Source organism: Martes martes, assembly GCF_963455335.1.
Source record: "Martes martes genome assembly, chromosome: 12".
Taxonomy (NCBI): domain Eukaryota; kingdom Metazoa; phylum Chordata; class Mammalia; order Carnivora; family Mustelidae; genus Martes; species Martes martes.
In genome coordinates, this window is record NC_137900.1 from 96,143,378 (window position 1) to 96,159,406 (window position 16,029).

The following is a 16,029-nucleotide window of genomic DNA, read 5'->3' on the forward strand; positions in this document are numbered from 1 at the left end:
TTGTCATGACCTGAGCCGAAGGCCTTCAGCTTAACCCACTGAGCCCCCCAGGCACCCTAGAGATTTCTTTTATGGATTTTTTTTTCCAAATAATACTTTCTGAGATATAGTTCGCATATGATAAAATTTAGCAATTTGAATTATACAATTAATGGTTCTCGTATGTTCATAGGGTTGTGTGGCCGTCAACATTACCTAATTTTTGAAGATTTTTTCCAACTAAAAAAGAAACCCCGTGACCGTTAGCATCACTCTGCAGTCACTCCCCGTTCTTCCATCCTTTGGCCCCTGGCAACCATGAGTGTATCTGTCTCTGTCTGTTAATCTGTTCCAGACATTTCCTGTAAATGCAGTCATAGAGTATGTTGACCTTTGTGTTTCTAAGGTCTGTCCATGTTGTAGCACGTGGCACTATCTCACTGCTTTTATTATCAGATATGATTCCATTGAGTGGATATACTATATTTGGTTTATATTTCATCAGTTGATGGAAATTTGGATCGTTTCAACTTTTTTTTTTTTAAGATTTTATTCATTTATTTGACACAGAGAGAGACATCACAAGTAGGCAGAGAGGCAGGCAGAGAGAGGAGGAAGCAGGCTCCCCGCTGAGCAGAGAGCCCGATGCGGGGCTCGATCCCAGGACCCTGAGATCATGACCTGAGCCGAAGGCAAAGGCTTTAACCCACTGAGCCACCCAGGCGCCCCTCAACTTTTTTATGTCATGAATCATGATATAAACATGAACAAATGTGCACAAGTTTTGTGTGGAATATGTTATTTCCCTTACGTATTTGCCTAACCACGGCGTTGCTAGATCATATGGTAACTGTGTGTGTGGCCGTCTCAGGGGCTGCCGGACTGGTTTCCACAGTGGCTGAGGCACCTCGCATCCCAGCAGGAGTGCACAAGCGTTCTGAATTCTCTGTGTTCTCATCGACACTTGGCATCATCTGTCTTTTTTAAATTTAAGCATCCTAGGAAAAGTAAAATTTGATTTTTAAAATAGCCATGCATCCATTCATTCATGTTGTAGGTGATTTCTGTTATTTTTTACAGCGTTTTATTAGTTTCAGGTGTACAGTAGAGTAATTCAGCACTTCCACGCATCACCCTGTGACGGTCCTGAGGAGTGCGCTACTGAAACCCCACCCCCGGTTTCACCCACCCCCCACCTGTGTCCCCTCTGGCAAGCAGCACTTTGTTCTTTATAGTTAGGAGTCTGTTTTGTGGTTTGTCTTTGTTTCTGTTTCTTTTTTTCATTTGTTTTGTTTCTTAAATTCTGTATGTGGGTGAAATCGTATGGTATTTCTCTTTCTCTGCTTGACGTATCTCACTTAGCGCTACACTCTCCAGCTCTCACTCACCAGCGCTCACTCTCCAGCGCTCACTCTCCAGCGCTCACTCTCCAGCGCTCACTCTCCAGCGCTCACTCTCCAGCGCTACACTCTCCAGCGCTTACTCTCCAGCTCTCACTCTCCAGCTCTCACTCTCCAGCTCTCACTCTCCAGCTCTCACTCTCCAGCGCTACACTCTCCAGCTCTCACTCTCCAGCGCTCACTCTCCAGCGCTCACTCTCCAGCGCTCACTCTCCAGCGCTCACTCTCCAGCGCTCACTCTCCAGCGCTCACTCTCCAGCGCTCACTCTCCAGCGCTACACTCTCCAGCGCTTACTCTCCAGCTCTCACTCTCCAGCTCTCACTCTCCAGCTCTCACTCTCCAGCTCTCACTCTCCAGCGCTACACTCTCCAGCTCTCACTCTCCAGCGCTCACTCTCCAGCGCTCACTCTCCAGCTCTCACTCTCCAGCTCTCACTCTCCAGCTCTCACTCTCCAGCTCTCACTCTCCAGCGCTACACTCTCCAGCTCTCACTCTCCAGCGCTCACTCTCCAGCGCTCACTCTCCAGCGCTCACTCTCCAGCGCTCACTCTCCAGCGCTCACTCTCCAGCGCTCACTCTCCAGCGCTACACTCTCCAGCTCTCACTCTCCAGCGCTACACTCTCCAGCATCCATGTTGTTGCCAGTGGCAAGATTTCATTCCTTTGTATAGAGACGTGTCGCATCTTCCTCACCCATTCGTCCATCCGTGGACACTTGGACTGTTTCCATACCTCAGCTATTGTAAATAACGCTGCTGTAAACATTAGGGTACACGTATCCCTCTCAATTAGCGTTCCTGTGATTTCGGGGGTAAATACCCATAGTGGGGTTGTGGGGTTGTAGGGCAGCTCTGTCTTCACCTCCTGGAGGGACGTCCATGCTGTCTTCCACGTGGCTGCGCCGGCCTGCGTCCCCACTAACTGCGTGAGGGCTCCTTTTTCTCCACATCCTCGACAACATCTTGTTAAGATTTAACTTAAATTTAACCAAACACCCATGAAGTGAAATGGTATTTCATCTTGGCTTTGATTTGCATTTCCTCTAACGACTTATGATAATGAGCATTTTTATGTGCTGATCGCACCAGTTATATGTCTTCTTTGGAGAAATGTATTTTCAGACTCTGTCCCCATTTTAAAATTGGTTAATTTGTCGTCTTGCTGTTGACCTGTAATTCTTCTCTATATATTATGATGTTAGACACTTACCAGATAGGTGATTTGTAATTACATTCTCACGTCCTGTGGGTTGTCTTTTCATTTTCTTGACGCTGTCACTTGAAGTACAAATGATTTCTATTTTAACGAAGTCCCATTTTTCTGCTTTTATTTTCACCATTGTGCTTTTGGGGTTATAGCTAAGAATTCATTACCTAACCCAAAGTCATGAAGATTCACATCTGCATTTCCGTTTAGTTTGGTAGTTTTTGTCCCTGTCTTTAGCTCTGTGACCACTTTGGCGTAATTTTGCGTGTGGTGTGTGGTAGGGATTCAGCTTCTGGTGGTCGTCGCGCCGTTCGTTGAAAAGAGTGTTCTTTCCCCGTTGCACTGTCTCGGCTTCCTTGTTAAAAAATCAGTTGATCGTAAGTGTAAGGGTTTATTTCTAGGTCATCAATTCTAATTGATCAGTATATGTGCCCTTTTTAGGGGGAGAGTTTTAAAATTTCACTTTCCTTAATAATTACAGTACGATTCAATTTAGCTATTTTATACTGGATGAGTCGTGCTGGTTTGTGTGTTTTGAGAACTTGCTCCATTTCATTGCGTTGTCGAACGTACATCGAGTTGTTGGCGACCCTTCGTTGACCTTTCGGTGGCAGCTGGGTCGATGTCGTGACATCCCCCGTTTCATTCATGATGTTGATAATTTGTCTTCTCTCCTTTTTTCTTAGTATTATTAGAGGTATGTCAATTTAGTAGTTTTTTTTTAAGAACCATTTTTTTTAAAAGATTCTATCTATTTATTTGAGAGAGAGAGAATGAGAGAGAGAGAGCATGAGAAGGGGGAGGGTCAGAGGGAGAAGCAGGCTCCCCGCTGAGCAGGGAGCCCGATGCGGGACTCGATCCTGGGACTCCAGGATCATGACCTGAGCTGAAGCCAGTCGCTTAACCAACTGAGCCACCCAGGCGCCCCAAACCAGTTTTAAAAAATTGATTTTTTCTATTGTTTTTATTTTCAATTTTATTGATTTATTCTCTTATTTCTCTTCTCTTTCCTTCTTTTCTCTTCTTTTTTTTTTTTTTCTTCCTTTTCTTTTCTTTTGGGGCCCAATGTGGGTTGAACTCACAGCCATGAGATCAGAACATGAGCTGAGATCACGAGCTAGATGCTTGACCGACTGAGACACTCAGACCCCTTTGTGGTCTTATGTTATTATTTACTTGCTTATGATTGATTTGGGTTTATGTTGCTCTTTTTTTTTTTTTCCTAGCTGCTTGAGGTGGGAGCTTAGATTATTGATTTGAGATTTTTCCTCTTTTGTAATATATGTATTTGTGCTTTAAATTTCCCTCTTGATGCTGCTTTAGCCGTGCCCTTCAATTTTGATATGTTGTATTTTCATTTTTGTTCAGTTCAGTATATTTTTATCTTTCCCTTGAGATTTCTTCTTTGACCCATGGATTATTTAGAATCGTTTTCCCCTTGTAAGTAAGGTGTCATTTCTTTTATACCACGTTCAGTAATTTGTCTTTAGTTTCCCTAAATTTGACTATGCTATGCCTTATTGTGGATTTCTTTGGATTTAACTTCTTGAATCTGTAGGTTTGTGTCTCTTGACAGATGTGGAACGCTTTTAGGCACTCTTTTTTTTTGAGTACTTCCCAGCCTTCTCTTCTTTCTCCTGTATTCTGCTGTTCTGATGACATGAATCTTAGATCTTTTGTTGTAGTGCCACAGGTTGTTGAGGTTTCTTTCTTGTTTTTGTGTTTTATTTTTAATTTATTATTTATTTATTTGTAAAGATTTTATTTCTTTATTTGACACACACACAGAGAGAGAGAGAGCGCATGTGCACAAGCAGGGGCAGAGGGAGAGGGAGTGGCAGACCCCCAGCTGAGCAGGGAGCCCGATGCAGGGCTGGATCCCAGGATCCCGGGATCACGACCTGAGCCAAAGGCAGATGCTCAACCCACTGAGCCACCCAGGCGCCCCTGTTTTTGTTTTTAAAGTCGGGTTTCTCTCTGCTTATCAGACTGGGTAAATTCTGTTGTTCTCTTTTACTGTTCACGGATTCTTTCCTCTGTCTCCTCCATTCTGTTGTCGTACCTCTCCATTTAAAGATTTTATTTATTTGACAGACAGAGATCACAAGTAGGCAGAGAGGCAGGCAGAGAGAGAGGAGGAAGCAGGCTCCCCGCGGAGCAGAGAGCCCGATGCGGGGCTCGATCCCAGGACCCTGGGATCACGACCTGAGCCGAAGGCAGAGGCTTAACCCACTGAGCCACTCAGGTGCCCTGTACCTTTCCATTTAGATTTTTATTTTGATTATTGTGGTTTTCAGTTCTAAGTTTTTCACTTGGTTCTTCTTTGTATCTTCTATTTGTTTGCTGATACTCTTTCTTTGCTGAAACTTTCTATTTTTTGAGTGTGTTTGAAGTGTGTACGTGGTTACCCTTTGAAGCATTTGTATGACGGCTGCTTTAAAATCTTTGTCAGATACTTTTCTCATCTTTGTCTCTTAGTATCATCGGTCATCTGTATCAGTCAGGTTCTCCAGAAATAAAGAACCAATAAGATGCATACGTATGTGTGTGTATATAGATAGGTATGAAGACAGAGAAAGAGAGATTGATCAATTGATTATTAGGAATTGGCCTTTGTGAATGTGGACGTTGGCAAGTCCAAATCGGCAGTTTAGGCTGGCAGATTCCAGACCCGGGAGAGACAGGGTGCAGTCCCAGTCCGAAAGCCAGCAGGTGGAGACCTAACAGGCCAGGGGCACAGACAACGTCCACAGGCAGTCTCCTAGAGAACTCCCTTCTACTTGGAGGAGAGGCTTTTTTCCTATTCAGACCTTCAACTGATCGAATAAGGTCCACCACCTTAGGGAAGGCAATCTGCTTTACTCTATCCGTTAAAATGTTAGTCTCATCCAAAAACACATTTGTGGAAACTCCCAGAATAATGTTTGATAAATATCTGGGGACCCTGTGGTCCAGTCAAATTGACACATAAAATTAACCATCATGGCGGGACGCCTGGGTGGCTCCGTTGGTTAAGCGGCTGCCTTTGGCTCAGGTCATGATCCCAGCGTCCTGGGATCGAGTCCCACATTGGGCTCCTTGCTCAGCAGGGAGCCTGCTTCTCCCTCTGCCTCTGCCTGCCTCTCTGTCTGCCTGTGCTCACTCTCTCTGACAAATAAATAAATAAAATCTTTTAAAAAAAACCAAACAAAACTTGATTTTCATATTAAAAAAAAATTAACCATCATGGCATCTAATGATCGTCTTTTTTTCATTCAGTTTTTGCTTTTTCTGGTTTTTGGTATGGCAAATGAGTTTCAGCTGAAAACTGAACACTTTTGGTGTTATGTCATGAGACCCAGATTATAAAAGTCAAAAGGTCTGGGCGAGACGCCCTTCTTTGCATTCAGTTTTTGGATCATGCCTGAGTGCTGGCTTCTGGCTTAAGCCCAGCCCGTGGTGAGAACAGTTCCTCGGGGACTTGTGAGCTTGCTCTTGATATGGGGGAAATAAGCCATGGGACCTCACAGCCTCTGAGCTGTGGAGACCGCTGCAGACAGAAAATCAGACTTGGGCCTGGGGCCCCCGGGCTGCATTCGGGAGAAATGTCTGTAGAGCTGACTGGTATGTCCACTAGCCTGGGAAGGACAGAGGAGGTGTCTGAGCGGAGGCTGGGCGTGCGGCCTTCCAGGTTTCGGGGGAGCCTCTGCTCCCTGGGGCGACTTCCTTGGCTTTTCCACTCGTCTGGGCGGAGACCAGGGGTGCTAACTGTCCTTGGTCCTTTGAGAGCTCCAGGGCAGCTTCCAAGAAAGTGCTGTGGGGCCAGGGAGGCAGGTCTGCTGTGGTCCCGCCACGCCCCCAGCCCCGGAACTCTTCCTGCCTAGGCCTTGCCAGGTATTTGAGGAGGGGTCGAGGGTGCTTCTACAGCAGGGGCTGTGGGTCTTGTGACCCGTTTTTGGCTCATCTCCTTCTCGCCTGCAGACGAACGACGCGGCCGGCAACACCTGGAACTGGTTGTACTTCATCCCTCTCATCATCATCGGCTCTTTCTTCATGCTCAACCTGGTGCTGGGCGTGCTCTCCGGGTAAGCAGCCGCGTGGGCTTGCGCGTCGCCTGCCCTCCTGCGTCCTCGGGCTGAGGGGCAGGTGCTGCGGTCAGACGTGGGCACGTGTGATGTGGGGAAGGTGAGGCCTGGCCTGGCCTCATGGCCCCTCTCTGTGCTGGTCCCTCCTGTCGTCCCGAGCACTGGCCAGCCTGTCCTTCGTGCTGCTGTCCTGACCTCTCTCTTCGCTATCCCCTGGCCCTGGCCTCCTTCTCTCTATCCCACCCTTGGCCTTCACCCTGTCCCCTGAGATGGGGGAGAGGCTGCTGCTGGAGCTCACCTGAGTCCATTGTGTGGTTTGGGGGCAGCCCCGGAGCCTAGAGGGTCCCTCTGCTGCTGTAGTGGAGGGTGATGGCGCAGCCCCATATGCCGACTGTAGTGGTCACTGGGCTGTCCGCCCCAGCCTTGACCCCTGGCTTGCTCCTCTTCTCCAGACCCCTTTCTGTGCCGAGCTCCTCCAGGAGTGAACAAGGGAGGGTGAGGGGCGGGGATTCCCTCCTGAAGAAAGCGGTTTCCTGACCCCACATTGTACTTGCCTGTCCTGCGTGGGGCCAGAGGCTACAGAAGTGGTGTGTACTTGGGGGCACAGGTGGGGCTGATGTTTGGGGATCCCGCCCTCCCATCAGTCCGGGGAAGCTGTGTCAGGCAGGCCTGGCCTGCGCTTTGTCCCACACTAGTATGATACCCCCGGAAGACTAGAGGAGAAATCTCCATCCTGCCTACTCTGAAGTTTCCTGCTCAGGCCCGGGGCTCCCGAGGTGGGCTCGGGGAGAGGCTGGTGGACCCAAGGGGCTGGAAGAGAACAGCCACTGAGAGGACAGTGTAGCCAAGGCCTGCATGCTCTGGGTCTGGAATGTGTCCTCAGCCTCAGTCCTCTCCTGTAAGGGGTATGTCACCAGCATGTCTTTCCAGGCACCTCCGTAGGGACAGGCACACCCACAGCGCAGTGGATGTATGCACGACTTCTAGTCTGAAGGAGCTGCGTGGTCTGAGCCGGAGGAGGCCCGGAGCTCAGGGAAACCACCCAGGGAAGGGGCATTTCCACTGAGATCCAAAGGGAGACCAGGAATGGGCACAGCAAAGGCGGGGAGAGGGTTTCCCTGGCAGAGAAGGGCTGGGGTACAGGCCCAGGGGTAACCGGAGGGGCGCGTTGTGTGCTGCGGGGATGCTCGGGGCTGGAACCACGGGGTGTGGCGGGGTGAGGCTGCCGAGGCCGGCAGACAGCAGGTTGTGTGGAGCGTGGGCTGTGTGCTGAGGACGGTGCACACTGGGGAGGTGGCAGGAACACGAGTGGGTTCGCGGTGAGTCGGTGGCTTTGTGTGGCTTGCCCTGAAGAGTGGCCGAAAGGACTGGGGAGCTGGGGTTGCTTCTCACGGAGCAGGGCCACGGACGTGGTGACTTCCCAGCCCTGCTCCCGCTGGAGGGCATCCTGGCCTCTGGGGATGAGGTGATTTGGGATACTTTTCCTAATTAGTCTCAGCTGAGCCCTCCCTCAGGCATCCAGACCCAGCAGAGAGACCCCAGGGTGCTCTTTCAGGCCCCGGGCAGGCTTGGAGTCGCGTGGCCCCTAAAGCCAGCAGACTGCGCACAGCTGGTGGGTCCCACGCTGGCTAAACTCCACGGCGGCACGGACTAGGTGCCGCGTCTGCAGCCTGGCCCGGGGAATGCTTGCCTTGCAGGACTCCGTGGCCCGGCCCCGTCTGGGCCACGCTGCTACAGGGCTGGCTTGGAGCCCCTCCAGGCTTGTCCTTCCTCGTGCCCCGGGCTGTCGCCCACAACACATTCCAGAGGGTCAGGATCAGGGATTCCTCTTGGGGCTTTTCTCAGCAGAAGCCTGGCGAGGACGGGCCCGCTGCTCGCTGCCGTTTGAGAAGTGGCTGCCCTTCGGGGCCTGGATTGCTGCACATTTCTGCTGGTGGCTCTGGGACTGACTCACGTGGGGTTGTCGCTGCCCCACGCCTGCACCCCACGCCCTCCTGCCCTCATCAGGGCCAAGGGATTGAGTCTGGATAGAGAGGGGAGGAGGGGTGGGGCCCGGGTCCCTGCAGGGGCTTGCGGGGGACGGGAGGTCCAGGCAGGAGCTGGCTGCTCTCGTTGCCAGGCTTGCCACAGCTCAGGCCCTGGTGGACGCTGGTCATGGGCTTGGGTCAGGGAGAGCCGAGCGCTCCCTCCTGCCATGGCTGTGGGCCAGGAGTGAGGTCTGCTGGGCTCGCTGCACCAAGCCCAGAAGCTGCTTCTCTTGGCCACTCCTCTGAGGATAGACGTTGCTGTTGGGCTGCAGGGGCGTGCCTGCCTGTTCTCTGGGGACCTGGCCTGAGAAGCTTGCCGTGCTGGATGCTGAGTGTGCATGTCCTTGGGCGTGCCCGTGTGCCCATGTGTGCGGATGGCTTCCTTCGGGCAGTGTGAGCCCAAAACCTGGTCTGGGAGGCTGGGGCTGGGCTGCTGAGGGCTAAGGAGGGCAGAGATCTCTCTCCTGGTCTTCGTGAGCCTCCCAGGTTTGGCTGAGGTGGCTCTGGAACGTTTTCCTTTCATCCTTGGCCCCCGTGCAGTCCTTTCTTGCCCTGCTCCTGTCTGTCCATCCCTTCCTAGCAAGGGCTCTGGGTCTGAACCAGTGGAAGAAACAAAGTGGGAGGCCTCTGGGCCGATCTCGCCGAGAAGGTCTCTGTAGGGTGTGGATGACAGAGGCTGGCACGCAGAGGGTGTGCGCCTCGGCTGGCTCTGGGCAGGGCTGTGGCACTGTCCCTGCTCTCGGGAATGCCCTCAGGGGACTGGGGTGCACAGGTGTCCCTTTGTGCTGGAGGGTCCTGAGGAAGGAGCGTTCAGCTGGGCCCCTTGAGGGAGCTCAGGCGGGTGGCGAGGGGCGGCCTGCGGCCTGACTGTCGCGTCCCAGCCTCTTCCTGGTTCCCTCTGCCTCTGTGTCCACACGCCTGTGGGCTGGTGGCCGTGCTAACACTCACTCTTCCTTTTCTGGTCCTGCGCAACGCAGAGAGTTTGCCAAGGAGCGTGAGAGGGTGGAGAACCGCCGGGCCTTTCTGAAGCTTCGCCGGCAGCAGCAGATCGAGCGGGAGCTCAATGGGTACCTGGAGTGGATCTTCAAGGCCGGTGAGGACCGGGGGCGGCAGGTGTGCTTCTGGCCTGGCCTCGGTCAGCGGCCCTGGAGAGGATGAGACCAGCCTGGGAGAGGGGAGCTGGGGCGTCTCGAGTGTGTTCTCCAGCTCTCCCGGGTCCTGACACCAGGTGGCCTTGTGGCTCTGGGGACGCTGGCCTTTTCAGTGGAGGCTTCCAGCAAAGCCTCTCCTGGGGCCGCCTTTTGCCTGTCGGACCCAGGCGCCTGACCCTTGACCTGAGCCCGCTCTGTGCTCTGCACCGGGCTCGGGGCTTTCTGACTGCCCCCCAGCCTCCGGCCGGTGTACCTCCCTGCCTATGGGGCGCCTGCCAGGCCTCCTTAGGTGCCTCGTCTGCGTGGAGCTCGGCCAGTGGGTGGCTGCTCTTGGGAGGGCGAAGTGAGCCTGGGAACAGGCCGGGTGCCCCTCGTGTGGCACTGCCCGTGGGACACGTGAGGATGTCTGTCTCAGCAGGGAAAGCTCAGCCACAAGCCCCATGGGCTTCTGGGATTGGAAGGGCTGAGAAGCAGCGAGCATTTACCCTGTGTGCTTCTGGGGGGTAAGCCCTGGTCAGGGGTTGGGGTGGGAAGACCCCAACCTGAGGCTGTGTCTCGCTCACAGAGGAAGTCATGCTGGCCGAGGAGGACAAGAATGCGGAGGAGAAGTCCCCTCTGGATGGTAGGTGACCACTGTTAGCACCGTGTACCCAGCGAGACCCGTGAGCACGCTCACACTGGGGATGCCACGGCCACACATCCGTTAGGGCAGAGCCCGTTCCGGAAGTCAGGGCAGCTCCTGGGGAGGGGTGAGCCACAGCCCAGCCCGGACGTAGCTGGCGGTGGGCTCAGACACCACGCCCGCCGGGCATCCCGCTGGGGCTCAGGGCAGCATGTGCTCCCAGCAGGCCCGAGCACTGTGCTGTCCGGCCTGGCAGCTCACGCGGAAGCCCAGGGAAGCAGACGTGGGAGACCCGTCCCTCAGGCTCACCCACCCCCTTCAGGCGTTGAGAAGCCAGATGGTGCCGGAGGCTGCTGCGCTGGTCGGCAGAGACTAAGTCATTCCCGTTGTCCCAGGAAGAGCCTCTGGACGGTGCTGCTTCTAGAAGCTCTGAGTTCAGGCTGAAATCAAGCTGTACCTGTTTCCGGGGCTCAGGGCGATGTGGCTCCCAGCACAGCCTGGGGTCGCCAGGGCAGGGACGAGAGCCCCGTGGCCGTGGTCACCAGCCTGGCGACAGGCACAGGCCCAGGGGCAGGAAGGCTGTTCTCTCTTTACACCAAAGCCAAGGCCAGAGGGATTGGCCGCGGCTGCTGTAGCCTCAGCTGAACCCGCATCTGGGGCACTGAGCTGGTCTGTGCTCGGTGTCTGCAGACCCGATCGACCTTTCTGCCCTCACCTGGCCTGGGGGCGGGCTGTGGGGACAGCCGGCTGCAGCCTGGCCTTGCCCCACACGGGGGTCTCCCGGTCTCCCTGGTAGCCACTGACGTCATCGCCGAGAAAAGGCAGAGCGGCGGCATTCGCCTCTGAATTCCTTCTCCCCTTTGCCCCGAAGACTGAGAGGGGGTCCCGGGGGCCCGGGGAGGAGACCCCTAGGAGAGCCCTCGCCCCCTCAGCTGAGGGACCTGCAGCCCTGGGGCCGGTGAGCTGGGTGCCGGCTCACGCGGCCCCTCTCCCCGCGCTTGTTTAAAGCAGTGCTGAAGCGGGCGGCGGCCAAGAAGAGCCGGAACGACCTGATCCACGCCGAGGAGGGCGAGGACCGGTTTGCCGACCTCTGCGCCGTCGGTGAGTGTGCTCGAGCCCGCCCGGCCGGCCGGGGTCTGTCCTCGGACTGGGCGTCGCGGGTGCCCCTAGCTTCCTGCCTGCCCCGCTGGGGCCCCCTTCCTTCGCTGCCGCCCACTCTCCCGTGTCCCTCCTGATGACAGGACGTGAGGTGCCTCCTGCCCTCTGGTGTGCACTCAGCTTTCTTGCCCAGCTTTCTTTCTGTCCGGCTCCTGGAACCTCCCTGCTGCCCGGGTCCCACGGCTCGTTCACAGCAGCGCAGCCCTGACTGCCCTTGGCTCTGCCGTCGCCCGGGTAGACGCAGAACCTTGGCCGCACCCCCGGCAGAGGGTCTGCGTGTGTGTCACTGACTATAGGGACGGAGGGTTCTGGCCATCTTCCTACCCAGCCCCCGTCTTCCATGCTCCTGGGCCTCTGGCTTCGTCCCCGTCTTCTCAAGTGGTGACAGGAGAATTCTGGTTCATTGACTCACACGGGCAGCCTTCGTACCCTTCCCGAGGCTGCTACCAGACATGCCAGCCCTTTCTCACCAAATGCCCTGTTGCCCTGCGGTCTGCAGCAGAAGGAGGCTCGGCCGTGGGTCTCCACCTCGGCAGGCAGAGAAGGGCCCGCGTGGCGGTGCCCCGTCACTGCGAGCCCCGAGTCGGACCCGGTCAGGCGGCCGTGATCTCCCGCAATCCCTGAGCTGGCCCGAGGCGGAGGTCTGCTCCTCGTGGTGGGGTCACACTCGTGAGACAGCGCTGTGAGCCGTTTACCCACCGGCCAACCTGCTTCCGTCTCTGTCTCTCCATCTGGCCGTCAATCTGTGTATCTCCTGATCTGTCATCTGCCAGTCATCCATTGGTCGTCTCCATCTTCTCCGCGCACAGGCCCAGTAAACGCGTGTCAGTAGCGTGGGATTTATGCGTGTTTCTCAGATCACTGCCCGCCCCTCACCCACACACGCGTGCGCACACACGCACAGTGTTGAGATCTCTGCATGTCACAGAAATGCTTTCGTACAGATTTTTCTCGAGACCACTCCCCTCAGAAGTCTGATTCTGATTCTCGGTTGGTGCTCCGTGGGGTCACTAGAATTGGTTTGGCTGCTCTGTGTCGATGGCCATTCATTCATTTTTAAGTAGCTTGATCTTTGTCTGGAAAGTGCTGCCGAAACAAAGCCCTGTCGACCTCTGTCCTTCCCCCAGTGCTTCTGTCCTGTGGGTGGACATGGACCCACTGTCCCTCCGGGCGCGCGGGAGATGCTCTGACTCCGGCTGGCTGGAGGCCAGTCTGATGAGGCTGAAGGGACGTTTCCCTGGGACTGCTGTCCTCGTGCACTCGCTGCCCGTGACCCGGAGTCTCTTTAAATGTTGGTTTTCCCTCTCAAGTTGGGTTTGGTGATTCTGCGCACACCCTGTCCGTTTTCCTGCTGGGCGTTTGCGTCTGCTAACTAGTAAGAGACTGATGTGTGTTGGGGGTCTGAGTTTTGTTACAGTTTTCACAAATTTACCATGTGACTGCAATATTTAGAGTCCCCTTTATTTCTATTTTACCTAGAATTTTTATTCTGATTTTGTAAAATTAATTGGAAAGAATTTTTAAAGTCTTTTTCTCTGGCTTTGAATAATTTAAGTAACACCTAAATAGTGCGTTCTTTAAAGGTAAGACAAAACCTGAGCCCAAAGTAAAAAGAACTTGGGCCAGTTTTAGAAATTATGCCTTGTGAGGAAACCTTCCATTTTCTCAGCATTTCAAACGTGTTTCTGTAGAGTCGCCTGCGCTTTTCTCTTGTGATTCTCCTCACCTCCCCGCACGCAGCCGCACGCTCACTCTGCCGCTCCGCAGGCGTAGACGGGGAGCCGACGGCGTGCAGGGCCCCGTTCCCGGCACGGGGGCCTCCGTGCCGAGCGAAGCAGTGAAGCCCCTTCCTCTTCGGGTTTTCCCCACAGCGCCGGCCGCAGACACCGGCAGGGGACCGCGGAAAGGGTGTCGTGTGTCCCGGCCACCTCCGCAACAGGGAAAACCCGGCGAGAGAGGGGCTTGGAGGGCAGGGGGCTTGCGGTTTTCCCAAGAAAGGTCCCGAAGGCCCCCTAGGGAAAGGTCGCCTTTGAGTGAAGTGGAAGGACGTGAGGGAGTCAGCCCCGAGGACGAGAACCTTCTGGCAACACGTGAGAAGACCCCGAAGCAGGGAGGAGCATGGCACAGGCGGGGCCTTGTGGGGGAGGCCGACGTGGCTGGACTGGAGCGGCCTGGGGGTCAGGAGGCCGTGGGAGGCGAGGGACACGCAGGGACTCTGGCCGCGGGGGGTTTTGTAGAGGGGAGACGCCGTCTGGCTCCAGGTGGGGTGCAGGGGAGCCCCAAGGCAGGAAGGGCAGAAGCGGGGCCTGTTCCGAGGCCCCTGTAGGGATCGCACTGGCAATGGCAAGCCACGGGGTGTCTTGTGGCCAGACTCAGGGACAGCCTGAAGGTGACAGCATTGCTGGCCCGTTGGACGTGGGCATCAGGGGATGTGGGGCACTGTGCGCCTCAGGGTGGGCTGGGCACGGACGCCCGGAGTCTGGGGAGCGTGTGCCACGTGTGTGTGACTCTGTGGGGCACGGGTGGCCCGGCTGGGGGTCTGGCTCGGCGGCAGGAAGGTGCTGACCCCTTGGAGGCTGTCCGGGACGCGCTGACCCTGCTCCTGCTGCTTGCTCATTGTCGGAATGTCTGTCTGTCTCCCTGTTTAATACACTGGATGTGCAGGGTTCATCTGTAGGAGGTCACATAAAATGACCCGATTGTAGACTTCCTTTCCTCTAGCTTTTCTTGAATGTCATGACTTCCTCTTGTATCTTTAGTAAGTTCATCTTTCTAAATTATTTTGATTTGCTTTTTTAGGACATTCCTAATTTCTCACACAAGGTGTCTGGCTTCTCACCGACTGTCCCATGTCCTCCTCTCTGCAGCACGAGGCCTCCGTGTCGACTGCCCCTGCCGTTCTGCGGTGTCACGCTGGTCCCCGCTGTCCCCCTGCCGCGGAGGTCCTCGGGGCCACAGAGGTCCTGGGGGCTGCGGCTCCAGTTCTGGGTCAGAAGCTCCTCCTTTGCCCCAGGAACTTGGTCCGTCCCTCACGGGGTGGGGGGGCTTTGCTCAATGAGTTCACGTCCTCGCCTCCACCTTTTTTGCACCTGGATCCCTCTTATCTCATGCCCGTCTCCCACGTGGCTCCCGCAGGTCTCACCCTCTGTCCGTCAGGGTTTCTCCCCTTGTTTAACACGTGGCTTGTGTCCGCCCTTCAGGCCACTAGTCTGGGTTCTGGGGGTGAACCTCCCTTCCTTTCCTCTGCTGAAGGGAATTTTATTTTTTCTCCAGAAAGTTTCTCCTTTCAGTTTTATTTGGTTTGCTTGGTGCTGTCCTTGAGTCCCTGGGATGTTGCTGATATTTCCTCCCGGGTACCTGGCAGGCAGGGCCCGTGGGCTCAGCCGGCTCGGACGGGCTCGGGTGTGGGGCTGGGCAGGGAGGACAGAAGCCGTGCGTGGGTTTCCCCATCCCGGCGCCCCCTTTGTCCCTCTGTCTGAGCTGAGGGTGGCGGCGTCTCAGGCCCTGGGCTTGTCAGCCTCTGCCCTCACTGTCTCTGGCGCCCGTGGCTGAGCCCTACGTGGCCGGCGTCGTCTCACTGAGCCCTACAGGAGCCGTGCGGTCTGGGTTACCAGCATCTGTTTTGAAAGAGATCTCTGGGCTGTGACGGGGTGAGGCCACATGCCATGGGCAGAGGTGACGGGGTTTGTGTCTCCAGGGCTTGCTGGCCAGCGCTGCCTCCATCATGCCACGCTGGCGAGTGCAGCGGCGAAGCTGGAGGGAAGCACGTTTCTGTCCCTTCACGGGCCGCAGGTGGGGTCGCCGAGGGCGGGATGGATCTCAGCCGTTCTGTTCCCTCTCTGCCACTCAGGCCCAAGCTCTGTGTGTGTCTTTGGAAGGAGTGGGATTGTCACACAGGCCAGCAAAGACTTTCTGCGAACCGACGAGCTCCTCTTTTGGGCGTGATGGCGGGAAATCCAAATGCCGCGTACAACCTTCCATTGTCCTCACTAACGCCTGACTGAGCTGCCATTCACAGGCTGATTGAATTCTTGATTTCTCCTAGCTTGACGATACGTCTTTTTCCCTGAAATAACCCTTCTGATTAGAAAGAATATACACTGATCCAGTCACACATGGAAAATGCACAGCGCGAAAAGAGGTAGTCCCAGTCCCTCACCGTTTCCCCACCCGGAGCTACGACTCTGCATGTGCGGGGGGTCCGTGTTCACCTGGACCCCAGTTTTACCAAAGAGCTGGGGTCACTACCCAGGGCCGACCTGAGCACATGGTCGCTGCTTGCTGGGAGAGGTTGTCCTCCAGGGCCTGTGTCTCTGTCTCCAGAGACCCGGGACCTGTGCCGTGTTTGCCTGCGTGTCCCGGTTCCCTGACCAGTGGAGGCCGGGAGGCGGGCAGGCCTCTGGTCTTGGTTCTGCCGTGGT

General features: G+C 55.3%; 1 protein-coding gene across 2 annotated transcripts in view; it reads left to right on the forward strand.

Moving 5' to 3' along the window:
* CACNA1B (calcium voltage-gated channel subunit alpha1 B) overlaps positions 1 to 16,029 on the forward strand; it is a gene marked incomplete at both ends in the record, with an annotated part of 175,908 nt that overhangs the window by 40,486 nt on the left and 119,393 nt on the right. For both annotated transcript variants that reach the window (XM_080820781.1, XM_080820780.1), the window contains 4 exons: positions 6,547 to 6,650; positions 9,655 to 9,770; positions 10,394 to 10,450; positions 11,462 to 11,551. In XM_080820781.1, coding sequence (XP_080676907.1) covers positions 6,547 to 6,650; positions 9,655 to 9,770; positions 10,394 to 10,450; positions 11,462 to 11,551 — 367 coding nt within the window. The remainder of the gene's footprint in view (positions 1 to 6,546; positions 6,651 to 9,654; positions 9,771 to 10,393; positions 10,451 to 11,461; positions 11,552 to 16,029) is intronic.